Source organism: Typopeltis vanoorti, chromosome 16, assembly GCF_054136105.1.
Source record: "Typopeltis vanoorti isolate ZY-2024b chromosome 16, IOZ_Tvanoo_1.0, whole genome shotgun sequence".
Taxonomy (NCBI): Eukaryota; Metazoa; Arthropoda; class Arachnida; order Uropygi; family Thelyphonidae; genus Typopeltis; species Typopeltis vanoorti.
In genome coordinates, this window is record NC_143564.1 from 45,204,366 (window position 1) to 45,227,693 (window position 23,328).

The following is a 23,328-nucleotide window of genomic DNA, read 5'->3' on the forward strand; positions in this document are numbered from 1 at the left end:
CCATACAGCTAAGTAGGCGAAACTTGTTGGTATTTTCTTACTTAGTTTCAAATAAATTTGACCTATACAAATCCAAATTGAAGTCAATCTCTCCCATAACTCCTTTATCTGTAAGAGGGAAGAGCATTTGATAACATTTAGAAGTGGCAACACCAGTTCAGATTGACTACATTTTGACTAGAAGAAAACAACTTAAAGCAGCAACAAATTGTAAGGTAATCCCAACAGATCAAGTGACACAGCAACACCAGCTGCTGTGCGCAGACTTTAAAATAAGGTCAAAGATAAGAACATTTGGAAGCCATGGGAGGAAGACAATTAAGTGGTTTCGCTTAAAAGAAGAGGGTGTGAGGAACTGTTTTTAGGTAGAATGTGTTAGAGAGGATTTTGGATGGACTAGAAAGTGTACAAGATTGGTGGAGACATAATTCAAAAGCAATTCTAAGCTGTGCAATTGAGGTGCTTGGTGAAATATCCAGAAAGATTAGAGAGCAAAAGGAGGGTTGGTAGTGGAATAATAATGTACAAGAAGCAGTGACAGCTAAGAGGAAGGCAAAGCAGAAGTGGGACGAGTCAAGAGTGGAAGAAGACAGAGAAGAGTACAGAGAGAAAAAGCGAGAAGCCAAGAGAGTTGTTGCACAGGTGAAGGCCATAGCATATCAAGACCTTTATGATCAATTAGAAACAAAGGAAGGACAGAGAAAGATTTATCGATTGGCAAAATGTAGAAATAAGGCATCAAAGGATTGATGTACATGTGAGGCAGATCAAAAACTCTGGAGGAAGGGTATTAAGGAGAGATGCAGATATAAGAAACAGATGGAGAATATACTTTGAAGGGTTTTTGATTGAAGAGAATGCAAGGACTCACAGAGAAGATGGGGAGCCTTATGAGGGGATGGTGCAGAACATTAGTAGAGGGGAAGTGAAGGAGACCATAAAGAGCATGAAGAATGGAAAATCGGTGGGCCCTGACAGGATCCCAGTGGAGACTTGGAAGGCACTGGGGGGAGAAGAGGGAATTGACCTGCTTTGGGACCTGTTAATAAAAGTTTGGCAACAGGAAAATATACCTGAGGAATGGAGGGAAAGTACTCTTGTCCCCATCTACAAGAGTAAAGGGGATGCACAAGACTGTAAGAATTACAGAGGAATAAAGTTGATGTCCCACACAATGAAAATCCTAGAGAGGGTTCTTGATGGAAGACTGAAGAAGGAGGTGGAGATTGTTAAGGAGCAATTTGGCTTCATGCCTGGTCGATCGACGACAGATGCTATCTTTGGGTTACTGCAGATGATGGAAAAGTTTTGAGAGAAGAAATGGGAGCTTCTCTCTGGTATTTACTGATCTGGAGAAAGCATATGATAGAGTGCCAAGGCAAGAAGTCTGGAGGTGTCTGAGGGAGAAGAAGGTACCGGAGAAATATGTCCGGCTGGTGCAGGAGATGTACAGAAATGTGAAGACAAGAGTTTGGATCTGCCAGGGAGAGACAGAAAGTTTCCAGTGACAGTTGGCTTGCATCAAGGGTCAGCATTAAGTCCATTCCTGTTTAATATTGTGATGGAGGAGGTGAGAGAAGATGCCCCTTGGACTATGTTGTATGCAGATGACATCATGCTGTGTTCAGAATCAAGAGAAGAAGTGGCAGCTAAACTGGAAAGTACTGGAAGAGAGAGGTATGAGACTGAGCAGAAGTAAGACAGAGTACAGATATCCCTCGATGTTACTGGGTATATAGAGTTACTATACATCAGCATTTATGTGTACATGTCTGCATTTTGATAAGGAAAATATCTGCCAGTGTTGAAAGGAGCTTTTCATTAATACAAGCTCAGTGGACCAAGGAAAGAAATTGACTTACCATAGAATTTTGAAACGACTTGCAATAGTTAAATTTAATTACAGACATTTTGCATGTAAAAATATTATTATTATTATTATTACGGGCAACTCCAGGGAGTCCTTAGACTCATTGAGGGAGGCCCCAAATCATGTTCATCACAACTATTCAACATTCACACAGTATCTATCATACCTTGCCTTAAACTCAGTCACTGTCACAGCATCCACTACAGACTCTGGCAGCTTATTCCACTCATTCAGCACTCTAAAAGTAAAGAACCCAGCTCTAACACCCTTATTAATCACACTCTTGCCCCAGCTTCCATGGATGTCTCCTAGTCCTCCCACCACCAGCCCTGTTTTCAAAAATATCTTCTGAATTAATCTTATAGAAACCCCTTCAGTAATTTGAATGTCTCAATCATATCTCCCCTCTTCCACCTATCAACCAATTTCTGCAACCCACAAATGCTCAATCTGTTCTCATAAGGTTCATTCCATAGACCTGTTATCATCTTGGTCACTCGCCTCTGGATCCTCTCAACCTCCTCCCCATCAAGAAGAAACCTGTGTGACCAAATCTGGGCACAGTAGTCGAGATGAGGTCTTATCAAGGCTTGGTACGGAGGAACAATAACTTGCTTGTCAAAGTATTTTTCAACAAACAAGTGATTGGATGAGCTGATTTAGCCACTTTTGCAATGTGCCCCCTAAACTTCAACTCCTTATCCATCAACACGCCTAAATCTCTCGCCTCATCAATTTCCTGGAGTACAGTTCCACCAGTGTAGTAAACTGCTGCTAATCTTTTCATCCCAAAATGTATAACCTTACATTTTGCCACATTAAATTGACATCCATTCTCCTTAGCCTAGACCTCCAATCTATCCAAATCATCCTGCAAAATTTTGACATCATCTGCATTCACTGTTGCCCTACCCAACTTTGCATCATCCGCAAACAAATGAACTTTTCCTCTCAGATCCTTTCCTATATCATTAATGAACAAATTAAACAGCAGTTGTGCAAGAACAGATCCTTGTGGCAGCATACTACTAGTCACAGGCCGTCTTTTGGACTCTACTCCTGAATTAACCACTCTCTGATATCTCTTCGTCAACCACCCTCCTATCCATCTCACCAATCCTATATCCATCCCCATATGCTGCATTTTACTGTTTAGAATTCCATGTGGTATCCTGTCAAAGGCCTTAGCAAGGTCCAGTAGAATCACTGTAAACCCATTACCCTTATCCAGTTCAGCCATCACTGTGTTATAATACGTGAGCAAGTTACTGAGGCATGATCTACCCTTCACAAAACTATGCTGTCCCCGATACAGTATCCCATTTTCATCTCTCGAATCTTGTATTTTCCTCTTGACTATTTTCTCTAAGACCTTGATAACGATTCCTGTTATATTGATTGGCCGATAATTTTCAACAGCAGCCTTGGAACCACCTTTATCTAGCGGAACTATTTTTCCCTCTTTCCACCCCCTTGGGACTGACCCAAACCCGATGCTCAAATTAACCAAAATGGTCAAGGGCACTGACAATTCTTTAGCTGCTTCACGTACGACACGAGCTGGTATACCATCCAATCCCACAGATGTATTGACATTGAGGTTCTGTAATAGACTAGTTACCTCTACTTCATTCATCACAATTCCAGTATAAGCTGTTGGTTCTTCCATTCCTGCAATGTCACCACCTGGATGATATACTCTTGCAAAGTGCTCACTCAGTAATTCCACTATATCGACTGATTCGGTTACCTCCCTACCCTCAACATTTTTTAAAATCATTCTGCCATGAACATTTTTCCTTTTACTTGCAACATATTGAAAAAACTGTTTGGGATTCTCTTTAGCCTGCATGGCCAATTTTCTTTCCTAATCCGCTTTTGCTTTTCTTACCATCCTTGTTACCATCCTGACCTGAGCTTTATACTGTTCCTGCGCCTGCTGGTCACCTTGCTCCTTAAATTCCCTCCACAATTGTTTCTTTTTTTGCAGCTCAAGCTTAATAGTGTTATTCATCCATTTAACCCCTACTTGATTTATTATTCGGACTCTTGGTATACAGTCAACCATTGCCTCCTGCAAACACTTCTTAACCACCTCCCATGCACTATCAACATCCAGCCCTTGCAGTTTTACATGCCATGGCACTGAGCCAACACACTCCTAAGCTTGTCATACTTACCAGCCCGGTAATTCCACATGTACCCTGTCTTAATTGTAAATTCCACTCCTTTAGCCACTTCCCAAGTCATGACCTTATGGTCACTCTCACCAATTGGTGGCAACATGGTCATGTTCGTTACAGCCACATTCTCAGTTGCAATTACTAGGTAAAGCACTCTCTGCCCCCTAGTATTTTCCACTACATGCTCTCGCAAATAGTTGTCCCTTAATAACTGCATAAAATCCAATTCCTTCCTCCCATTTGCCCTCTCCTCTTTCCAGTCAATGTTACCATAATTGAAATCACCTATAATAATTACCCTTCTTCCACTCATTTCTTCTATTTGCCTATGCATACTATCCCCACCATCTATTCCATCACCTGGTCTATAGCAGCGCCCAATTGTATATTTTGTTCTGCTAGATTCTATCTCACACCAAACAGCCTCAAATGTGCTCTTTTCTCTATCCTGCAGTTCAACTTCTATACTCCTTGGCTGCAACTCATCAGCTATCATGAATAACACTCCTTCCCCCTTTTTATTCTCCCTGTCACTCCTGAACACGCTATACCCGTCGCATTCAATCCCACTAGCTTTATCATCTTCTGTCAGCCATGTTTCACTAATACCAACAACCTGTGGCCTGGAAATGCCAACCAAGGTCAAAAACTCCTCCTTCTTGTTCCTAATACTCCTGGCATTAGTGTACATGAATTGCAGAAGCCCATTAGCCCCATCCCTACTTTGATGCCTTATACTAACTATCCCATTCTGATTTGTTGTCCTTCGTACTCACTCGGGCATATTATACTCATTCATACACTCGACTGCCTCCCAAATGTCTGCATATCTACTCTCCCCCCCCCCTTAATAAATCTAGTTCCCTGAGTCTGTACATCCACTTCCACATCATTCTTCAACACTTTTCAAGCCTCTGTACACCAACTCCATTCAAATGTAACTCATCCATCTTATATAAATCCTTTCGCCCATCGAACTCACTCCACACATCCACAAATTCCACACCACTCTCCATGCATAACCCACGCATAAAGTCATTGGCAATTATGGCCCTCCTTCTAAACACTTCACTGTCATACCGCGGTAAAATACTCACCATCCTAACTCTCTCTCTCTTCTCTTTTGCTACCTCAAGTAATTCCCTCAGATCCTCTATCATTTCCATTTTGTCTTCTTTCAAATCATTTGTTCCTGCCACGATTATCATCTCTTTCACCCTCTGTTTTTGCACTCGAATAGATTCGCTGACGTCCTTTATGTTCGCACCTAGCTGGTATGATTTCGTCAAACTCTCAACTATCACACCTCTTAATAGCGAATCCCCATACAGCACTTGCTCCTTCATTTTATTGATATTTACGAACATTCTGTTATTTTTCATAACAGACTTTCGCCGTTTATTAGTCGGTACGTTCATCACACATTTTTCCATACGCTCCAGTTGCCTTTTTGCTCTGTATATCGCTCCACTCAAACATGCGATTTCACTACTCACATTTATCTCACCATTTTCATTATCAATCAAATCATCCATTCATTCTGTATTTCTACCTTCATTTACACTTTCAACGACTCTCTCACACCTATCCGGCACTACCTCTCAATTCTCTATCACACCGCCATTTTCTACATTCTGACTATCGTTAACGATGATATCACTCTCGCCACCCGAAACACACTTGAGATCCTCATTCTCCTTACACTTTCTGCACATATTAACTCCGCTATCACCATCTAACCAGACTCCCACCGCTCTTTGCAAAGCATACATCTCACAGACAGCACATTGCTTAAACTCGTTTACATCAAAACTCTTAAACAAATATGGCGACATGGCCGCCATTTTTTTTTTATTGGTGCCATATGCATGCTATCTTATCTTAAAAATAATAATTAAAATAACACAGAAAACACAAAAATCGCACAGACACACCAATACACAAAAAGCAAACAATACTACGTAAAATTCTAGTAAAATTGCTAATGATAACACAAAATACTACTAATCTTTTCAGGAGCTCTCGACAAACCGACGATCATATCAGTGCGACACCTAGTAAAATATATATATATATATATATTGTTAGGTTTTTCACACTGATCCATCCTAATTCACTTTTGCCTTGTGGTCAGCTACTGGGATGACTAGTGAGCAATCCCAGGCAGTAAAGGCTAACCACTGGGTACCAATCACTCTAGCTTGTGTTCTATTTGATCTTTGTCATTCAGCTGTGTCATCCTGATGAAAAACAGAAAAAAGATAGCCTTTGGCTGTGTGATTTTAGAGCTGAGGTTTATCATCTATCTTCTTTTTTCTTTTAATATTATCAAGCTCTCTCACCCCTTTCTTTCATACTAATCTGGGCCTACGATAAATACCTTTCCACTTTTCACCACAATAATTATGAAAACAGCCTAGGTAGTGATCCTTCCTATAATAAATGGTAATATCCGTGCCTGAAAAGATATGATCTATGCATTATGGTGCAGTTTTCATATAAGTGAACTGATTATCATTCTGTAGTCATTAAAGTACCTGACATGCAAGCTTTTGTTTATTTGTGCCTGGGTAAAGAATAAAATAACTTTTAATTTCTTGTCATATATAATTTATTTCTTGTTTTTTCAGTGCTCTTTCACTGTCTCTCACAGTCTTTTCTTTGGTCTTCTTTCAAATTCCTTTTCATAATTTTAACTGCTAATAAATACATGATACAGCATGTTGATAAGGTTGCTCTAATTGTAATATATTAGTTTTGCAATAAAAATCACTCGTCAGTGCCATTGCATTGTAAAATAAAAAGATCTACATTCAAGTGCATTGTGATAAAAATTTTGATTAAGTGCTCTTTTATAAGATGATTGATCCTCAGTAAAAAAAAAAAAAAAAAAAAAGTCAAGTGGAAAGATGATTTAAATGCCTTTACATCAATTGTGTGAGAAATTTTATGTTAATTTCTTTATTAAAAAGTATCTGTGAATATTATTATGTTGATGTTTTAGTCTGTTTGTAGTTTTATTATCAATAAAAGACTAGTAAAACCATTAAAGTCACTGATGGAAAGTAGCATTTTATTTAGTAGCATAAGAAGAAACAGCAAAATGTACATACATTTTGTGTCATCAGAATTAAAATTGTAGCTGCTTTCTTCCAAGTATGTAAATTAGACATTAAGTAAAAAGAAAGTTTTGCCTTGGTTGTGCCACTCACTGATGTACTGAGTATGCCCTGATTGAACTGCTCTTTACTGCTTATTATGTCCTGTTGTTATCATATCAATCAAACAGTTGAAATGATTGAAAATACGGAGTATGATAGTATACTGTACTATGATAAAAGTAGAAAAAGGAAAATTGCTTATGCTTGATTTAAGAAATAAAGAAAGTAAACTACCATTTATCCAACCCCTCAATTATCAGAATGTCAAATTCCGATCATTGATGGGTTGGATAATTGCAGTAAAATTACATAGTGCTATACAGAAATTGGTTGACATGCAAGGGCTGTTGTTTTGAAGGTCAGATAAGCAATAGATTATTGTACTGGTTATCTGTGTTATCATTATTATTTAGTTTCTCTTGAAAAATGTATTGTAAATGTTTGTGACTGGATTGAAGGGAATGATTATATATCTAATAACTGTCAAGTAGAAAAGCAACGTTCCAAAGTGATTATGTTTATGTTGATGACTAGACTTTGTGAAATAAATCATTAATACCTTTGGTTCTTGCCTAAATAGACTGAATCTACAAATAAAGGCCTAGATTATCATTGCCTTTTAGATATGACTGCATGAAAGAACATTTGCTGCTGTAAATTCTATTTCCCTTGAGAAACACAGGTTTAGATTACTCAAGAATTGTACTGAAGTGTGTGCATTTTGAAGTTAAGGACTATGTTAGTTAATTTCTCTAACTGTTGATTTTGTGAATTACACAGTCGATTTATTTAAACTGTTGGCTGTATGATTCACAGATAAGATGTTAACTTTGTATCTACAGACAGGTAAAAAAATAATAGTAATGAGTAAAAGGATATTTTTTCATGTAAAAATTTATTTGTTTTTATCTTGCTCTATTACATACACAGCACAGCACGCACACGCACTCTCTCTCTCTCTCTCACTGATATGATATACACTCAAAACTAATGAAGCACCTATTTACATAAATCTGGGGAAAGAGCCCATCTAGTTGATTAAAAAGATATTTATTTTAAATACCACAACAGGACTGATGCAAGATAACAAAAGAATAAACAAAATGGTGCAGTACAATAGGATAAGAATAAATTCTAATATACTAGTTTTGCAATAAAACCACTTTTCAGTACAATGCATTGCGATAAAAGAAAAACACATGATAAAGTGTACTTCTATAAAATAATCCTCAATAAAAGGCAAACCTTGTTAAACATTATGCAGCGAATTTTTTAAACAAGTTCCTTTTCCATTCTAAGCATTATATAGAATAAATAATAAGTTAGCTAGTTATAAATGCCGGCCTAGTTGGCCGAGTGGTTAGCGTATCCAGCCAAAAGGCTGCGGGTTAGAATCCCGCTGTGGGAATGGATGTTTGTGATTGTCTGTGAAAATAGTAATGGTGGTAGTAGTGCGGTAGATGCCGGTGGTATAGTTGGTGGATTGAGTGGTGGAGACAGAGTTGCGGAATAGGTGCCCTCCCTCGATGAGTCTTTGGGCTCTCTGGAGGTGTCAGGAATAATAATAATAAATAATTATCATTGAGGGGAAAAAAAAATATTCTAAATACAGGCATCTCTCACTTAATGAATTTGTGTTTCTTAGCAGTCTTTTGATAAGTGAAATTACATTCAAAGCATTGTATTTTTCCATGGACTGCCATCTATAATTTGAGATTCCTTTCTAAATACAGTGGTATCTCGCTAATCTGAACTAATAAAAACCGTGCTCGTTCGGATTAGCGAATTTCACCCCAAGAGACAAAAATAATCAGATTCTAATGGTACATCAATTTAATTCTATAAATAAATGAAGTAACTGATAGAAAAAAAGCTACTGTACTATAATGAAGAATTTAAAAAACAATACAGTACACAAGTTTATTTTAGTAAAAAATTTAATTTTGTATGTACCTATATTGTTGAGGATTCTGATTTAATAAAATTGCATAGTTCAGTACATAACTTAATTTGCATAAAAATATCACTTTCTTGTATACAACACAAAATAAAGTTTCACAAAATAACACACAAAAAAGTTTTTTATTTCTTTGTAAAAAAAGTCACTGATTTTCTTTTGCTTCTTGGAAGCTAAACTTTTTTTGAATGCTTCTTCTCGAAGCTACATTAGCAATAAAATTTTGTGGAATGGCGTATCATTCTGCTTAGCCCATTCTATACACATATTAAAACTGTCAACTGCCTCTTCATGTTTTATTATTTTTTTCTTCGAGTTTTTTATCGTCATCATCGTCTTCTAATTCATTCTGTAGCGTCATATTTATAATTTCAGCATCTGATTTGATTTCGAATTCGGTGATTCGTGCCTACAATACAGTATAGTATAGTATAAAAAAGCAAACATGAACACATACAGTAATCAAAATAGGCCTACAATATAACTGTACAATCGACAGTATGAAAAAAAAAATACTGTACTGTAATAATAATAAAATAAATAATAATAGTTAAAATAATAGTGCACAAAATAACAATATGTAATAAATAAAACTTTTTTTTCTTTCAAACCACAGTTCGGATTACTGGAGGGTTCGGACTAAAGAGGTTCGGATTAGCGAGATTCCACTGTACTTAAATTTTCATCAGAACATTTAATAAAATTATCATAAAAACTGATATAACATTTTTCATAAAAAGTAATATTATTGGGGGGGGGGGGTAGCTATATGTACTGTTGTATTTCAAATATTCTTCCAAATTTAAAATACTTCTGTAATGCTGACTGAGATATTTGGATGAAAATTGAAATTAAATACTTTATGTAAGAAATCTTTTTACGGCCATTGAATCACCATACAAAATAAATAAATCTTTAAAACAAAATTTTAAATATGTTTGGGTGTGAGAATAATTCCGTTGCTGTTTGATCACATTGAATATGCATTTCACAGACATTTTCATAAATCTATAATTTCAAGTCAGCTTTCCTAATTTGAAATATTGTATGTTGAATTTGGTTTGGGTTATTTCTGAATTTTTATAGCTGAAATTTCATTATGTATATATATTTAACCTTCCTTAACTTAATGGATGCCTTTATCTTGTAATGTTTGAAAGGGCATAGATCCCACGATTTTTTGTTTTTTTTTTAAATTGTTGGATAAGTTATTGTGAATACAAAAGTTATATTTTCATTGCTTCATGTTATTAAATATTGTAGGTTTTTTGGATTGATTCAAAGGAATCACATTTAGTTGGCTGTCATGAAGATCAAGTAACATTTTCAGTTTTCTGTGAAGATGGCTCTTCATTTGTTACATGCTCATGTGATTCTACACTGAAAGTAAGTTTTTCTGTTAACACTTGGTAGTCATTTTGTATTTAAAATATGGAAATTAATTGAAGAGTGGTAATATTAATTAGGTATTTGAAGATATTTTTGATTAATATGAGTGAGAGACTATTAGTATGGAAAAGGCAGTGTCAAATACTGATTGAGTGGCTTTGTATGCAAATTTTATGATGAATGTAGTACAGTGCAGTGGTGAGAAGCACAAACATATCTTATTATGCATATACACAATGAGATAAGTAACTGAGGCTCTGCATGAAAGACATGAATGAACGTTAGTCAGTAGTGGTAGCGATGGTGGGTACAAATGACTTGATAAATTTATTGTTTGAGATAAAGGACAAAGTGCTTATAGTTGGAGAAACAGTTAGTACATTGCATACTTTTGATAATATTGATTGATAGATTATTAGATGATGGCTGAGTTGTGCAAGACAAAAGGTGTGAAGTTCTTGAATGTACAGAGTGAATTTGAAGGGAAGATTTTTAAGAGGAATAGACACATGTGGTAACTAATATTTAAGGAATTGACAGCGTATACTAGAAATATAGATTAAATAAACTTTAATATATACTTTCCGATATTTCGGCGAACGTCACGTTGCCATCTTCTTGGGAACTTACTAAAAGACACGTGCACACAAGTACTAATAACAGCAAATGAGACTGAAGCTAGGAAGCTAGTGTTTCCTAAAGTCCTGATGGTGCCCCCTGGCGGGCTATATTGGTAGTTCTTGGCCTTTGGGCTGAAGTTCTTCTGATAAACTAACCAATATAGCCCGCCAGGGGGCACCATCAGGACTTTAGGAAACGCTAGCTTCCTAGCTTCAGTCTCATTTGCTGTTATTAGTACTTGTGTGCACGTGTCTTTTAGTAAGTTCCCAAGAAGATGGCAACGTGACATTCGCCGAAATATCGGAAAGTATATATTAAAGTTTATTTAATCTATATTTCTAGTATACGCTGTCAATTCCTTAAATATTAGTTATCATGTTTAACCAGCGTATAAGCCTCTCAACTAGAATAAAGACACATGTGGTGTTGGATATTTGGAACTACTATTGTGTGAGAGGGGGGGGGAGAATGCACAGAGGCAGTATAATGTAAGGATAAGGATCTCAGAAGACTGAGAGGCACAAGAAGAAGGTTGTGGAAGATGGATATAAGGATGATAGAGTGATTATGATAGTTCAGAGTGAAAGATTGCATTTGAGTGAGGCAGTGAAAATGTGCAGAAGACAGAGAATTCACAATTGTCATGGTTTGGGGGGGGGGGGGGAGATAGAGCATATAGCAATTAGAGTGAAGATTGACAGTGTAAATCAGATGGGATCTGTCATATCTAGAAAAGTATTGTATATTTTTATTGTTTTAAAAAGGTTGTGTGTGTGTGTGTGTGTTATTTTGAACTAGCTTAAAAAGGTTTTCAATATTTGGTCTTTAGTGTGTGTATGGAGGAATAATGTTACACATACTTCACGTGCATATTTTTTGACTAGAACTTAACTTTGTACCTCATTAAAATTGGGTTCGTTTTACACCCATTTTTTTTTTCAGGAATGGAAGTGAGGTGTAAACAGAGGGCTGCCTGTATATATATACCGGTATATATTTGTATGTGTGTGTCACTCCCACTATGAAATGTTGTAAATATGGCCTAAGGATTTTTTCCTTAATTTTTTAAAATTTTATTTTGCATTTTTTTGAATAAGTTTTTATTTATTTTTGTTGAGTGAAAATAAATAAAAAATTAAGGAAAAAATCCTTAGGCCATATTTACAACATTTCATAGTGGGAGTGACACACACACACAAATATGTATTAGTATATATATATATACAGGCAGCCCTCTGTTTACACCTCACTTCCATTCCTGAAAAAAAAAATGGGCGTAAAACGAACCCAATTTTAATGAGAGGTACAAAGTTATGTTCTAGTCAAAAAATATGCACATGAAGTATGTGTAACATTATTATATTTAAAGCTTTGATAATACCTACATATGTATTTGTTAAATTAAAATTATTAATAACGAAAACAAAATTATATACAAAAAATATGAAACATCGAATAGATATTACATATTTCTATGTTGAAGTTCCTGGTTTTGGATCAACTGCATTTTTTTTGAAGAAAGTATCCAGTGTTAACTGCCTAGATTTTTTTTTTCCTTTCTTTAAGGAGTTCAGTGTAAGATCGAATAGATGCGATTACACTCCTTTTTACGTTTGCACTCTATTCCCAATCATGATCCATTTCGTAGAGTTCATCGGTCAGTGTCTCTATTCTTGCAAGGATACACTGTAAATTGGCTGTTTTTATATCTCTCTCTCTCAGAGGACCTTCTTCATTTTCTTTCTCCTCCTTTGGATGTTGACTTTATTGTTCTGCTAATTCTTTTAAGTCTTCATTGGAAAACAGTTTAATCATGGCTCTCTCTCTAAGACTTCTGTCACATCTTCAGCTGTAATATCGTCCAATCTCACCTCTCGTGCAAGCTTGGTAACATCTTCAATAACATTCTCTTGCTCTAATTCCTTGAAGTCGTGCATAACTGCTGGAAGAAGTTTTCGCCATGCTCCTTTTAAACACTTTGCTGACCAAGCTGCCTTGATGTTGTTAATGCCCTTCGAAATATCAAATGACCGCCAATAGTCTTTAATAGTTTTTCCTGAACCATCTAAGACTCTTACAATTTCCATAATAGGCATTCCGTAATAGGCTTTGAAGATTGATATAATCCCCTGATCCATCAGTTGAAAAAGTGATGTTGACATGTAAACAACCTTGACATCCAATGGTGTTCTTACTTTAGCAAGGTTTTGAGGATGTCCAGGGGCATTATCCAAGAGAAGTAATACCTTGACTGGCCAATCATTTCTTTACAGAAGCGAAGCACGGTAGGACAAAAAAATAATTCGTGTACCAATCTATAAAAACGTCTTGTTTAACCCAAGCTTTCTTCTTCCATGTCCAATAGACTGGCAGCGTGGCCTTTAGACCCTTGAAGGTGCATGGTGTCTGTGAATGGTACACCAACATTGATTTAAGCTTCAAAGTTCTGGAGACATTTGCACCCAACAAAATCATAAGTCTATCTTTTGCAGCTTTAAAACCTGGAGCAGAACGTTCTTCACAGGAAATGAAGGTGCATGGTGGCAATTTTTTCCAGTAGAACCCAGTCTCATCAACATTAAAAATGAGATCAGGAGGATAACTTCCTTGTTCTACAAAGTCTTGAAATTCTTTAGGAAAATCAGCTGCTGCCGCAACATCTGCACTTGCCGTCTCACCACATAACTTGACACTATGGTGCTTACTTCGAGACTTAAATCTCACGAACCAACCTTTGCTTCCTAAAAATGTTTCTTCACCTCCATCTGTCTTTTTAAGATCCTCAAAAATTATTTTTGCTTTCTCAGTTATAACAGCCTGTGTCTTTCTGATTCAAGTCATCCATCCATAATCCTTTCTTTTAGTCATCCACCCATAATGATAATATTTTTTTTTTTCATGAAGTTTACCCCTGCTATAACTTGCATGTTTTGCATTTAGTACTGCCGTAGATTGTTACGCGGACTGTTTTATTCTATCTGCATTTTTCATAATTTTAGTAACAGTCAATGGAGGTAAGTTGATACTTCTACAGACATTAGCATGTGTCTGCTCATCTTCCATTCTTCGAATCACCTCCATCTTCTTTTCAAGCGTGATTGATTTCCGCACCTTCTTAACACCAAGTTCTGCTAACTTTTCTGCATTTCTTTTATCAGACATGGTATGTAATTATGTACTGTATCAATTTAAATACATATGTATGTAAAAAAAAAATTAAATACAACAATAGGTAGATTCAACAGTAAAACTAGGTTTGATACATATACGTCGTAGTAGCTCGGTAAACGGGGAAAAGGGAAAATATTCTGATAGCATCAGAAGAAGACAAATGAAATGGTTTGGACATGTGGAGAGGGCTAATGGCATTTCAGAGCAAGCACTAGAAGGAATCGCTCCGGGACCAAGGGTTAGGGGCCGACCTCGATTAAAATGGACTGATAACATCAAAAAATGGACAAATTCCTCCCTTTCTCAACTGACATCACGAACAAGAGACCGAGATGACTGGAGGAGGCTAACCAGGACTATCACCTACCAGCCATGAATGACCCAACGTCCATTTAGTACTACGGGAGAAGAAAAAAAAGCTTCAAATACTAGAGTGCCTGCTAGCGTCGTTTCTCAGTCAGACCACACTACAGTAAGAAAGCACGCAGAGGCATCCACCGTTAATGTGAATCGGCGTAAATTGAACCGTCGTAAACTGAGGTCTGCTTGTATATATATATATATTAAATTAGTTGGAGACACAAAAAAAAAAAAAAACTATTATTATCCTAATTGGGATTTTTAATCATGATATGAGTAATAGAAGCAAGCCAGAAAAGTGTGATAAAGAAATATTGCAGAAACTGCAGCATTAGAGGTAATTCACCCACTTTGGGCCAATGAAAATCCAGAGATCTTTTGCAGCGTATTGAACATGATTATGGAAGTGTAATGGTGAAAAGTAACAGCTACAGAGAATGCAGTGAAATTATTTAATAAACACTTTGTTAGTGTGGTACCAGTGGGAATGATACTATGCTGTGCACAAAATAGAGACTGATAACACAGACTGAAGCAAATGGACCAGAATCAGGTTTGGGGATTGAATGTTTCACCTCTTGATTTGTTAATAGTCAACCTAACATTTCTAGTATATTTGAAGGGACAGCTGTTTAAGAAAATGTTCAGGGTGTTGGGAAATTGCTGAGGCTTATCAATTTTAGATGAACAGCTTATGTTAGATTATTGACAGCAAATAGTTCAGCATTTTCTTCAAGCTTAATCAGTCTCCAAAATAGGTAAATGATCTAACAATTTGGGTAATTAGAGTGTAGAAAATTAACCTTTGGAGATAGATAAACAAAGAAGTCAGAGTAGTTTATTGGAATTAAAGGAGGGAGATAAAAAGCAGCCAACGAAAGCAAGAAAGTGTTAGGTTGAAATTTTGAACCGAAATAAGTCATAAAAGTGGACTCAGAGTCTAGCAGTCTTTGGCATGAAATAGTAGACATGAAAGATGCCATATACCACCCTTCTTTCAGAAAGAATCATGAAGACTAGTAGTTTTGAATGATGCCAGTTGAAATTATGAAATAGATCAATTTTTGTTGTATAGAAGTGGTTGGGGACATCATTAATGTGTGTATGTTGAAGCAATGAATGTTGGTAAAGTGAATGTGGAAGTGTTTTTTATGGTTGCATTTTGAAATGGAAGACTTTTTTATGGTTGCATTTTGAAATGGAAGACTTTTTTATTTTTTTTCTCTTGACTTAGTCTCACTTATTTTTGATAGTGCCTTTCATGGTTAGTGATGTCAGAAACTTAGAATAGGAACATTCAGTGAAAATTTAAGATTGGACTCCCACACAGAGCATACTGTCTCTTCATGCATGGCTGTGTCCTCTGCATTCTACTATACTCAGATTTTTTCTAGGCATTATCTAGCAAAGTTAAGTGGTAGCAGGGTTTGTCAGCTGGTTGGGTATCCTCCTGATGTCTTATCATCTAGTTTCGGCTCTGCACTATCTGGCCTGCAGAACTGTATTTGAAATGAAGTACTGATGCCTTGGTCACTTATGCCTACGAGCGGAGGGCATAACACTTTTACTCCTACCCACAATGGTTGTAAACATATAGAAAGTATATTAGCACCATGGGTGGACTAAGATTTTTTTTTTTTTATATTTTTATTAATTATATATATATATATATTTGTATTGTATTGTATTTTTTACATAATTCAGAAACCCTGTTTTAGAAACCAAACATGGAACTTTTTTTTCTAACCACTTCAGGCCTTCATTAAGTATGGCATGGTCTCACACCACATGATAAAATTCTTATCCCACATAAAAACAGTTACAAATTTCCATCTTCACAGAAAGATTTGAACCCCTGCAGCTGTTGGTTGGAGAGTGGTGAGACACTAACTACCAGGCCATTCTTTTCTTTTTATGTGATTCTTATTCATGAAAGGTTATTATAAACCTATTGTACATTTGTATCATGAGTGGGCTAAAGGTTTTTTTTTTTTTTTTTGCTATTTTTATCATTTTATATATATATTTTTGTAATTTGTAATTTATTTTTTCCATAGTCTGAAAGCTCTGCTCTAGAGACCAAACATGGAACTTTTTCATGCCAATTCATGCCTCCAATAAGCAGGACAGTTGTTTCACACTGGACAACGAAACTCATTTTCCGCCTAAAGATAATCACAAGCATCCATGCCCACAGCAGGATTTGAACCCGTGACCTGTTGGTTGGAGAGCAGGTACGCTAACCTGTTGGCCAACCAGGCCAACATGTTGAAGAGTGGTGATACATTAACTATCCAGCCAACCAGACCAACTGGTATCCTAGACTCATATATAGTGCAATTTGGCCTGGTTGACTAAGTAGTTTATGTATCACCACTCTCCTACCAACAAGCTACAGGTTCAAATCCTTCATGTATGTGGGAACAAAAAACTAAAAGGCTGCAACAGAAACCAGACATCAAACATTCTAACAGCCACTTCAGATTTCCAGTAAGCTGGGTGGTTGTGTTTCACTGGGCTATGAAAGTTACCTACTTCTAGGGGCTCTATTAGTATTTCCTTCAACTAGGGAAAATGTACTTAAAAGGTAGATCAGTGATTGTACCACTTTATGAAGCTTTAATCAAATGACATAAGTACTGTCTTCAGCATATTTATTTTCTCAGTTTTCATTGTGATAAAAGAGAGAATAAGCGGTCACTTATGGAATTGTATAAGAATGTTGTGATAGTAAAGGAAAGAGTAAAACTGGGAATAAATTTTTTACATGGAGAGTGGTGGATGACTAGAATGCATTGCCTATGTAAGATTTTAACATTAAGAATATGGGTAAATAAATTTAAAATTTAATGCCATGGGTATGTTTCTAGCTAGGTGATCCATTCCACAATAAGCCTCTTGATCCATATTTGTTTAGTGATAGTAATAACTAATTTCATGCTTTATATGCTAAATTAGTTTAGTATCTTGTCTGAAAGTTTACAAAACATATTTTAATATAAATATTACTTTGAAAAATTTTAAAACTATCACCTTGTGTGTGTGTGCGTGTGTGTTACATCATCAAGAACAAAAGAGGTGTGATTTTGCTGCAAGAGATAGTGCCAAATTAGTTGTATTTTGTCACTGACATCATATATTGTCCTTGGCAATGTAGTTTATTTGTTTACTTATTTATTTACTTGTTTAAACATAGAAGTGTAGTGTGTGAATGTTATTATTCCACACAGTTGAAACCTATAGTTATGCACCAAACATTATGCCACATCATGGAATCATGACATCACATCTGTCTTAAGCCTAAACAAACAAACAAACAAAATCAAAAATTTTAAATGAAACCTGTATACTAGACATATTTCCACATGTAGAAAAAATATAAAAACATGTAGAAAACAATGTAGAAAAAATATAGAATTTATTAATAAACTCCAGCCTTTTTCATCCAATGTAATGTAAATATCATCAGGAAGAAAAGAAAATATGAGCAACTAGATTCAAAACATCATAAAATAGGTATGTGCTTACTAACTCAGTCTCAATCATAGCTGGGTTGAAAGGATTGTTCTGTTACAATTCACAGGAGCAAATGGAATAGTTTCTGCAACAAAAATTAAGTAACCCAATCAATATTATTAAAAAAGAAAATTATGAAAAAGTTTTATTATTATGTGACACCTTCAAAGGAGTCCAAAGACTGATTGAGCAAGGGCACCTACTTTACAACTCTCAGTCTCCACCACTTAATCCACCAACTTCAGCAAACTGCATCATCTACACCATAGGTGGCCAACTGCATGCGGCCTGTAATGTGATTTTCTGTGGCCTGCGGCAGGATAAAAACTATATTAAATTATATGTATTATCAATTTCAACTGCAGATTTTCTGATTGATGTACTAGTTATATTCATTATTTCTGATGATGGAAACAACTTATATTCTCAACACAGAATCAAAATTGATTTAAAACGATTACTGACTTTATAAAATCTATTGCTTCTCTGTATGAGTTGTAGTAGTGGGAGTGGTAAATTTCTATGCGCTCCAGAGTAATGCATCATTACTCTGGAGCGCATAGAGTAATGCATCATTGAGAGTCACTTGCTCTGCTCTGGTTACAGTGATCTATTCAAATATAGTAATTCAATACATATAACTATTGCCTTGAAAAATGCAGAGTTTATTTTTATTTAAGTTCTGTCTAAAAGTGTGCAGCCAGTGATGCTACCACTCATCATATATTGGCCCTTGTATAGAATGAAGTTGGCCATGCCTGATCTACACCAACACCATCTACTGCCCACCACCACTAGTATTTTCACAATCACAACCAGCCATGCCCACAGTTGGATTCGAACCTGCAGCCCTTTTGGCTGGAGAGTGGATACACACTAACCACTCAGTCAACCAGGCTGGCAAGTTAATGATAATCACCTCCAAAAACTTTGAAATGGACAATTTGACAGTTTCATAGTGTTTTCAAGGAAAAGAATCAAATTTGAGTCTACTTGAAATGAAGAATCTTAGTCTGGTTCCAAATAATTCTGTGTTATTTGGAACCAGAAAAGGCAAGGCTAATAATAATGGTAAGTATCTGTTGGATTTCTGTCAGGATATGGACTAGTCATTACACTGTATTTCAACATAAAGATGTACACAAGTTTAAATGGAGAGAAGACACAAGAAATATGAAAAGCCTCATTGACTATATTATAGTTGATAGTAATATCTTCATAGTTAATATAGTTAATAATTGGAATTGTTTGATTAACGCTTTAGATTCTGAAACAAATACACTGCCATCTAACACAGTGGCGGAATTATCACGATCGATCAATTGCAGCCAGACTCGCTGATATTCGTTTGCACTTGTGATTGCATGTTACAAGTCATTCTGACAATGCTTGGTTGGGCAGTGTATCATATGTTTGTGGGCATTATTTCTGTTAGATACGAAACTTTTATTATTGTGTGTCGTGGTGAGGGTGAACTATTTTTTGCAAATCTTATTTTATTCTGTTAAAATAACATATAATTATTTATTTAATATAGATACAAGGCTGAATTATGATGAATGTCACTGTTGATAATATGAAAAAAAATTATACTTTTTCAATTATCATTACGCAAAACAAATACACTGCTATCTAACGCAGTGTCAGATTTATTGCGTTTGGCAAAATGCAGCCAAACTCATTGATATTCATTTGCACTTCAAAAACATCATTACTAACTTCCTATCTACAATTTTCCTCCAAATCAGTCTGTTACTTGTCAAGACTCCAATATTATCAGATCTTATATTCCTATCGTCTAAAGCATTTTGTACCGTATCAATCCACCTATATCTTGGTCTTAATCTGGGTCGTTTTACTGCCAACCTGGCAGAGAACACTTGTTTTGCTAATCTTTCCTTGCCTATTCTGTTTAAGTGACCATACCACCTGAGATTAGCTCTGCTAATGCATTCCTGGATGCTGACAATGTCTAGTTCTTTCCTAATATCCTCGTTTTTAATATGACATTGCCATTGATGCCATCTGTTCATGCCTATAATCTTTCTCAGGCCTCTCATATCTGTGGTCTCTAGTCTTTGGTCAAGTGTTTTACTTCTGACCCAGCTCTCAGATCCATAAGTTAAAACTGGTTTGAACACTGTCTTGTATATAGAATTATATAGAATTAGTGTTCTGAATAATTTCTCTCTTATTCCATATGAATTTATTCAATTAACTTCCCACCATACCAGCTTTGCTGATTCTGTTGTCTATTTCTATATTTAATTTACCATTTTCACTAAAAATCGTGCCTAAGTAGCTGAAATGTTTTACTTGTTCCACAGGTTCTCCATTCACAACACAGTTGACATTTTCAATGATTCTGCCTATTTTCATTGTCTTTGTCTTTTTAATGCTGACCTTCATACCATGTCTATTACAACAGTTATTCAATTTAGTCAGAGAATCTTGCAGACATGTAGTGGATTTATTTAGAAGTATAACATCATCCGCATAAAGCAAAGAGCTGACATTAGCATCTCCAATTTTGATATCATGTTTAATACCACTTTCCTTCATAATGTGATCCATATAGATAATGAATAACAGAGGGGATAATGTATATCCTTGTCTCACACCAGATTTAACATTAAACCATCTTCCTGTACTTCCTTCAATTCTAACTGCTGACTTACAACTCAAATAAAGACTAAGTATTGCTTGATATAATGCCCCATTGACACCATATAACTGTAGCATATTGAATAGCACTCTTGGCACCTTGTCATACGCCTTTTCCAAATCGACAAAACTTAAATATAGATCTTTGTTATATTCCCATGCTTTCTCAACTATTTGTCATAAAGTGAAGATCTGATCCTGACAGCCTCTATTTGGCCTGAATCCAGCTTGTTCTTCACCAAGTTTTTCTTCCACAATTCTTCTCAACCGTTTCTCAAGTATACTTGCATAGATCTTGCCAGGAACACTCAGTAGGGAAATACCTCTGTAATTCTCACATTCAGTTTTATTTCCCTTTTTATATATGGTACTATGAGAGCTCTACTCCAATCATCAGGAATTCGTCCCTCTCTCCAGGCTTTCTGAACTATGCAGTGCAGCCACTGTAAGACTCTTATACCACCATACTTCAGCATTTCTGGTCGAATATCATCTACTCCTGCTGCCTTTCCACATTTCAAGCCTTTGATGGCTTTTTCTACTTCAACTATGGATATGTATTCCTGACTGCATGCCTGGTCAGTGTTTTTTACCACTGTGCTGTCATAACTGCTTGTTTCATTTAGCAGTTTTTCAAGTAATTACTCCATACTTCAAGGATATCTTTTTCTCCCGTTTTCATTTCACCTTTATCATCTATAACTACTTTTACAGCACTCTTTCCTACATTCTTAAGCTTCTTCAACATCATCCAGAATATTTTGCCACCTTCTTGATATTTATTTTCTATATTCTTGCCGAAGTCCTCCCATGACGTTTGTTTAGCTAGTTTTACACACTGCTTAGTTTTCTTACATTTGTCTCTGTATTCTGTAAGAGTAAAAGCTGACTTATTTGCCAGAAACTTTTGATATGCTTTCTTCTTTTCCTTCACTGCCTCTTTAACTTCCTGTGTCCACCATGGAGTTCTAATTTTTCTATCCTTGCAGACAACTTCACCACATGCCTCTCTAGCTGAATCAATCAGGGCTTTCTTCAAGGCTTGCCACTGAATCACCAAGGTTTGATTGCTGTTTTCAAACTCTTTCATTTTTTCTTCAATAATTTTTGTGCATTTTAGTCTACAGTTCACATTTGAAAGTTGCTCAACTTTTATTCGCTTTAAAACTTTCTTACATATTATTCTTTTCAATATGAAATTTAATTTTATCCTGCTTAAGACTAAATAGTGATCACTTCCGATTTCAAATCCTCTGTATACTCTGGTGTCCTGCACCAGGGAGAAAACATCACTATCAACAATAACATAGTCAATGAGACTTTTCTTATTCCTTGCTTCTTCTCTCCATGTGAGAATGTGCACATTTTTATGTTGGAACATGGTGTTAGTAATAACCAGTCCATGTCCTGAGCAGAAATCCAACAGATATTTGCCATTATTATTAGCTTTGCTCTTTTCTCCAAATTTTCCCAAAATATTTCTGTATGTCTCACAATCATTTCCTACTCTGCTATTTAGATCCCCAACAAGGACCAACTTTTCCTTTTTCATTGTGTCAGTTGCTTTTTCTAAAGCCTCAAAAAATTCCTCCACTTCTACCTTAGTAGAACCTTCTAAGGTAGGGACCATAGGCACAAATAAGTCTCATTGTCCAGTTCCCCATTCTCATATTTGCCCACATTACTCTACTTGAGACAGCCTGCCATTCAAGAAGATTAGCCTCGTATTTTGTGTTGAATACTGTGGCTACGTCTTCTTTTCCTTGATTGTCATTGCCTGAATATAACATTTTGTATTTATTGCTCAGAAAGATCTCACCAGTTTTGGTCTTTTTTGTTTCAGTCACCCCTATTGTGTCGATGTGGTACTTTTCTAATTCGTCCACTAGCTCCATTTCTTTGCCATTCAGGCTTCTTATTTTTTATAGTACCGATCTTTAACTCTGGTGATGTTGAGTTGGGATGTGTTTTCAGATTTCTTCCAGTAGCTGACTTTTCGCTGTTTGCCCTAGTTCCCTGGCGAAAAGAACGGGAGCATTGTTTCACCGGGCGACGCCCCAGCTGTCATGAAATTTTGTCATGTTGTACCATCATTTTTTTTATTTTGGTTTAACCAATAAGAATACAATTTGGTCGGCTAAATCCCAAATTGCTAGCCCATCCTCGTTTGTTCAGTATCCAAGTAGATACCCAACAGCTTGCACCACAAGAAGGTGAGGATTGGACATTAGGTCAGAAGTCCTGGTCGGTTCTCCACATTTCTTTAAATGTGGGATATGTGGAGGCCTCCTCTCTCAGTTATACAGCTTTGACCCTTAAGCACCCGCATTTTTTAATATGTAAATTTATTTATTAATAAATTGGTTACTGATTAGGAAAAAAAAAATTAATTTTTTATTTTTTTATTTTCTATTTGCAGCACCCCCACTTAAAATT

At 36.0% G+C, this 23,328-nt stretch overlaps 1 protein-coding gene across 1 annotated transcript in view; it reads left to right on the plus strand.

The window, feature by feature from the left end:
- Window positions 1-23,328, plus strand: part of LOC150097985 (apoptotic protease-activating factor 1-like) — a 313,888-nt gene that overhangs the window by 236,613 nt on the left and 53,947 nt on the right. The window contains exon 11 of the mRNA XM_090406652.1: window positions 10,435-10,557. Within this exon, the coding sequence (XP_090262778.1) occupies window positions 10,435-10,557 (123 nt within the window). The remainder of the gene's footprint in view (window positions 1-10,434; window positions 10,558-23,328) is intronic.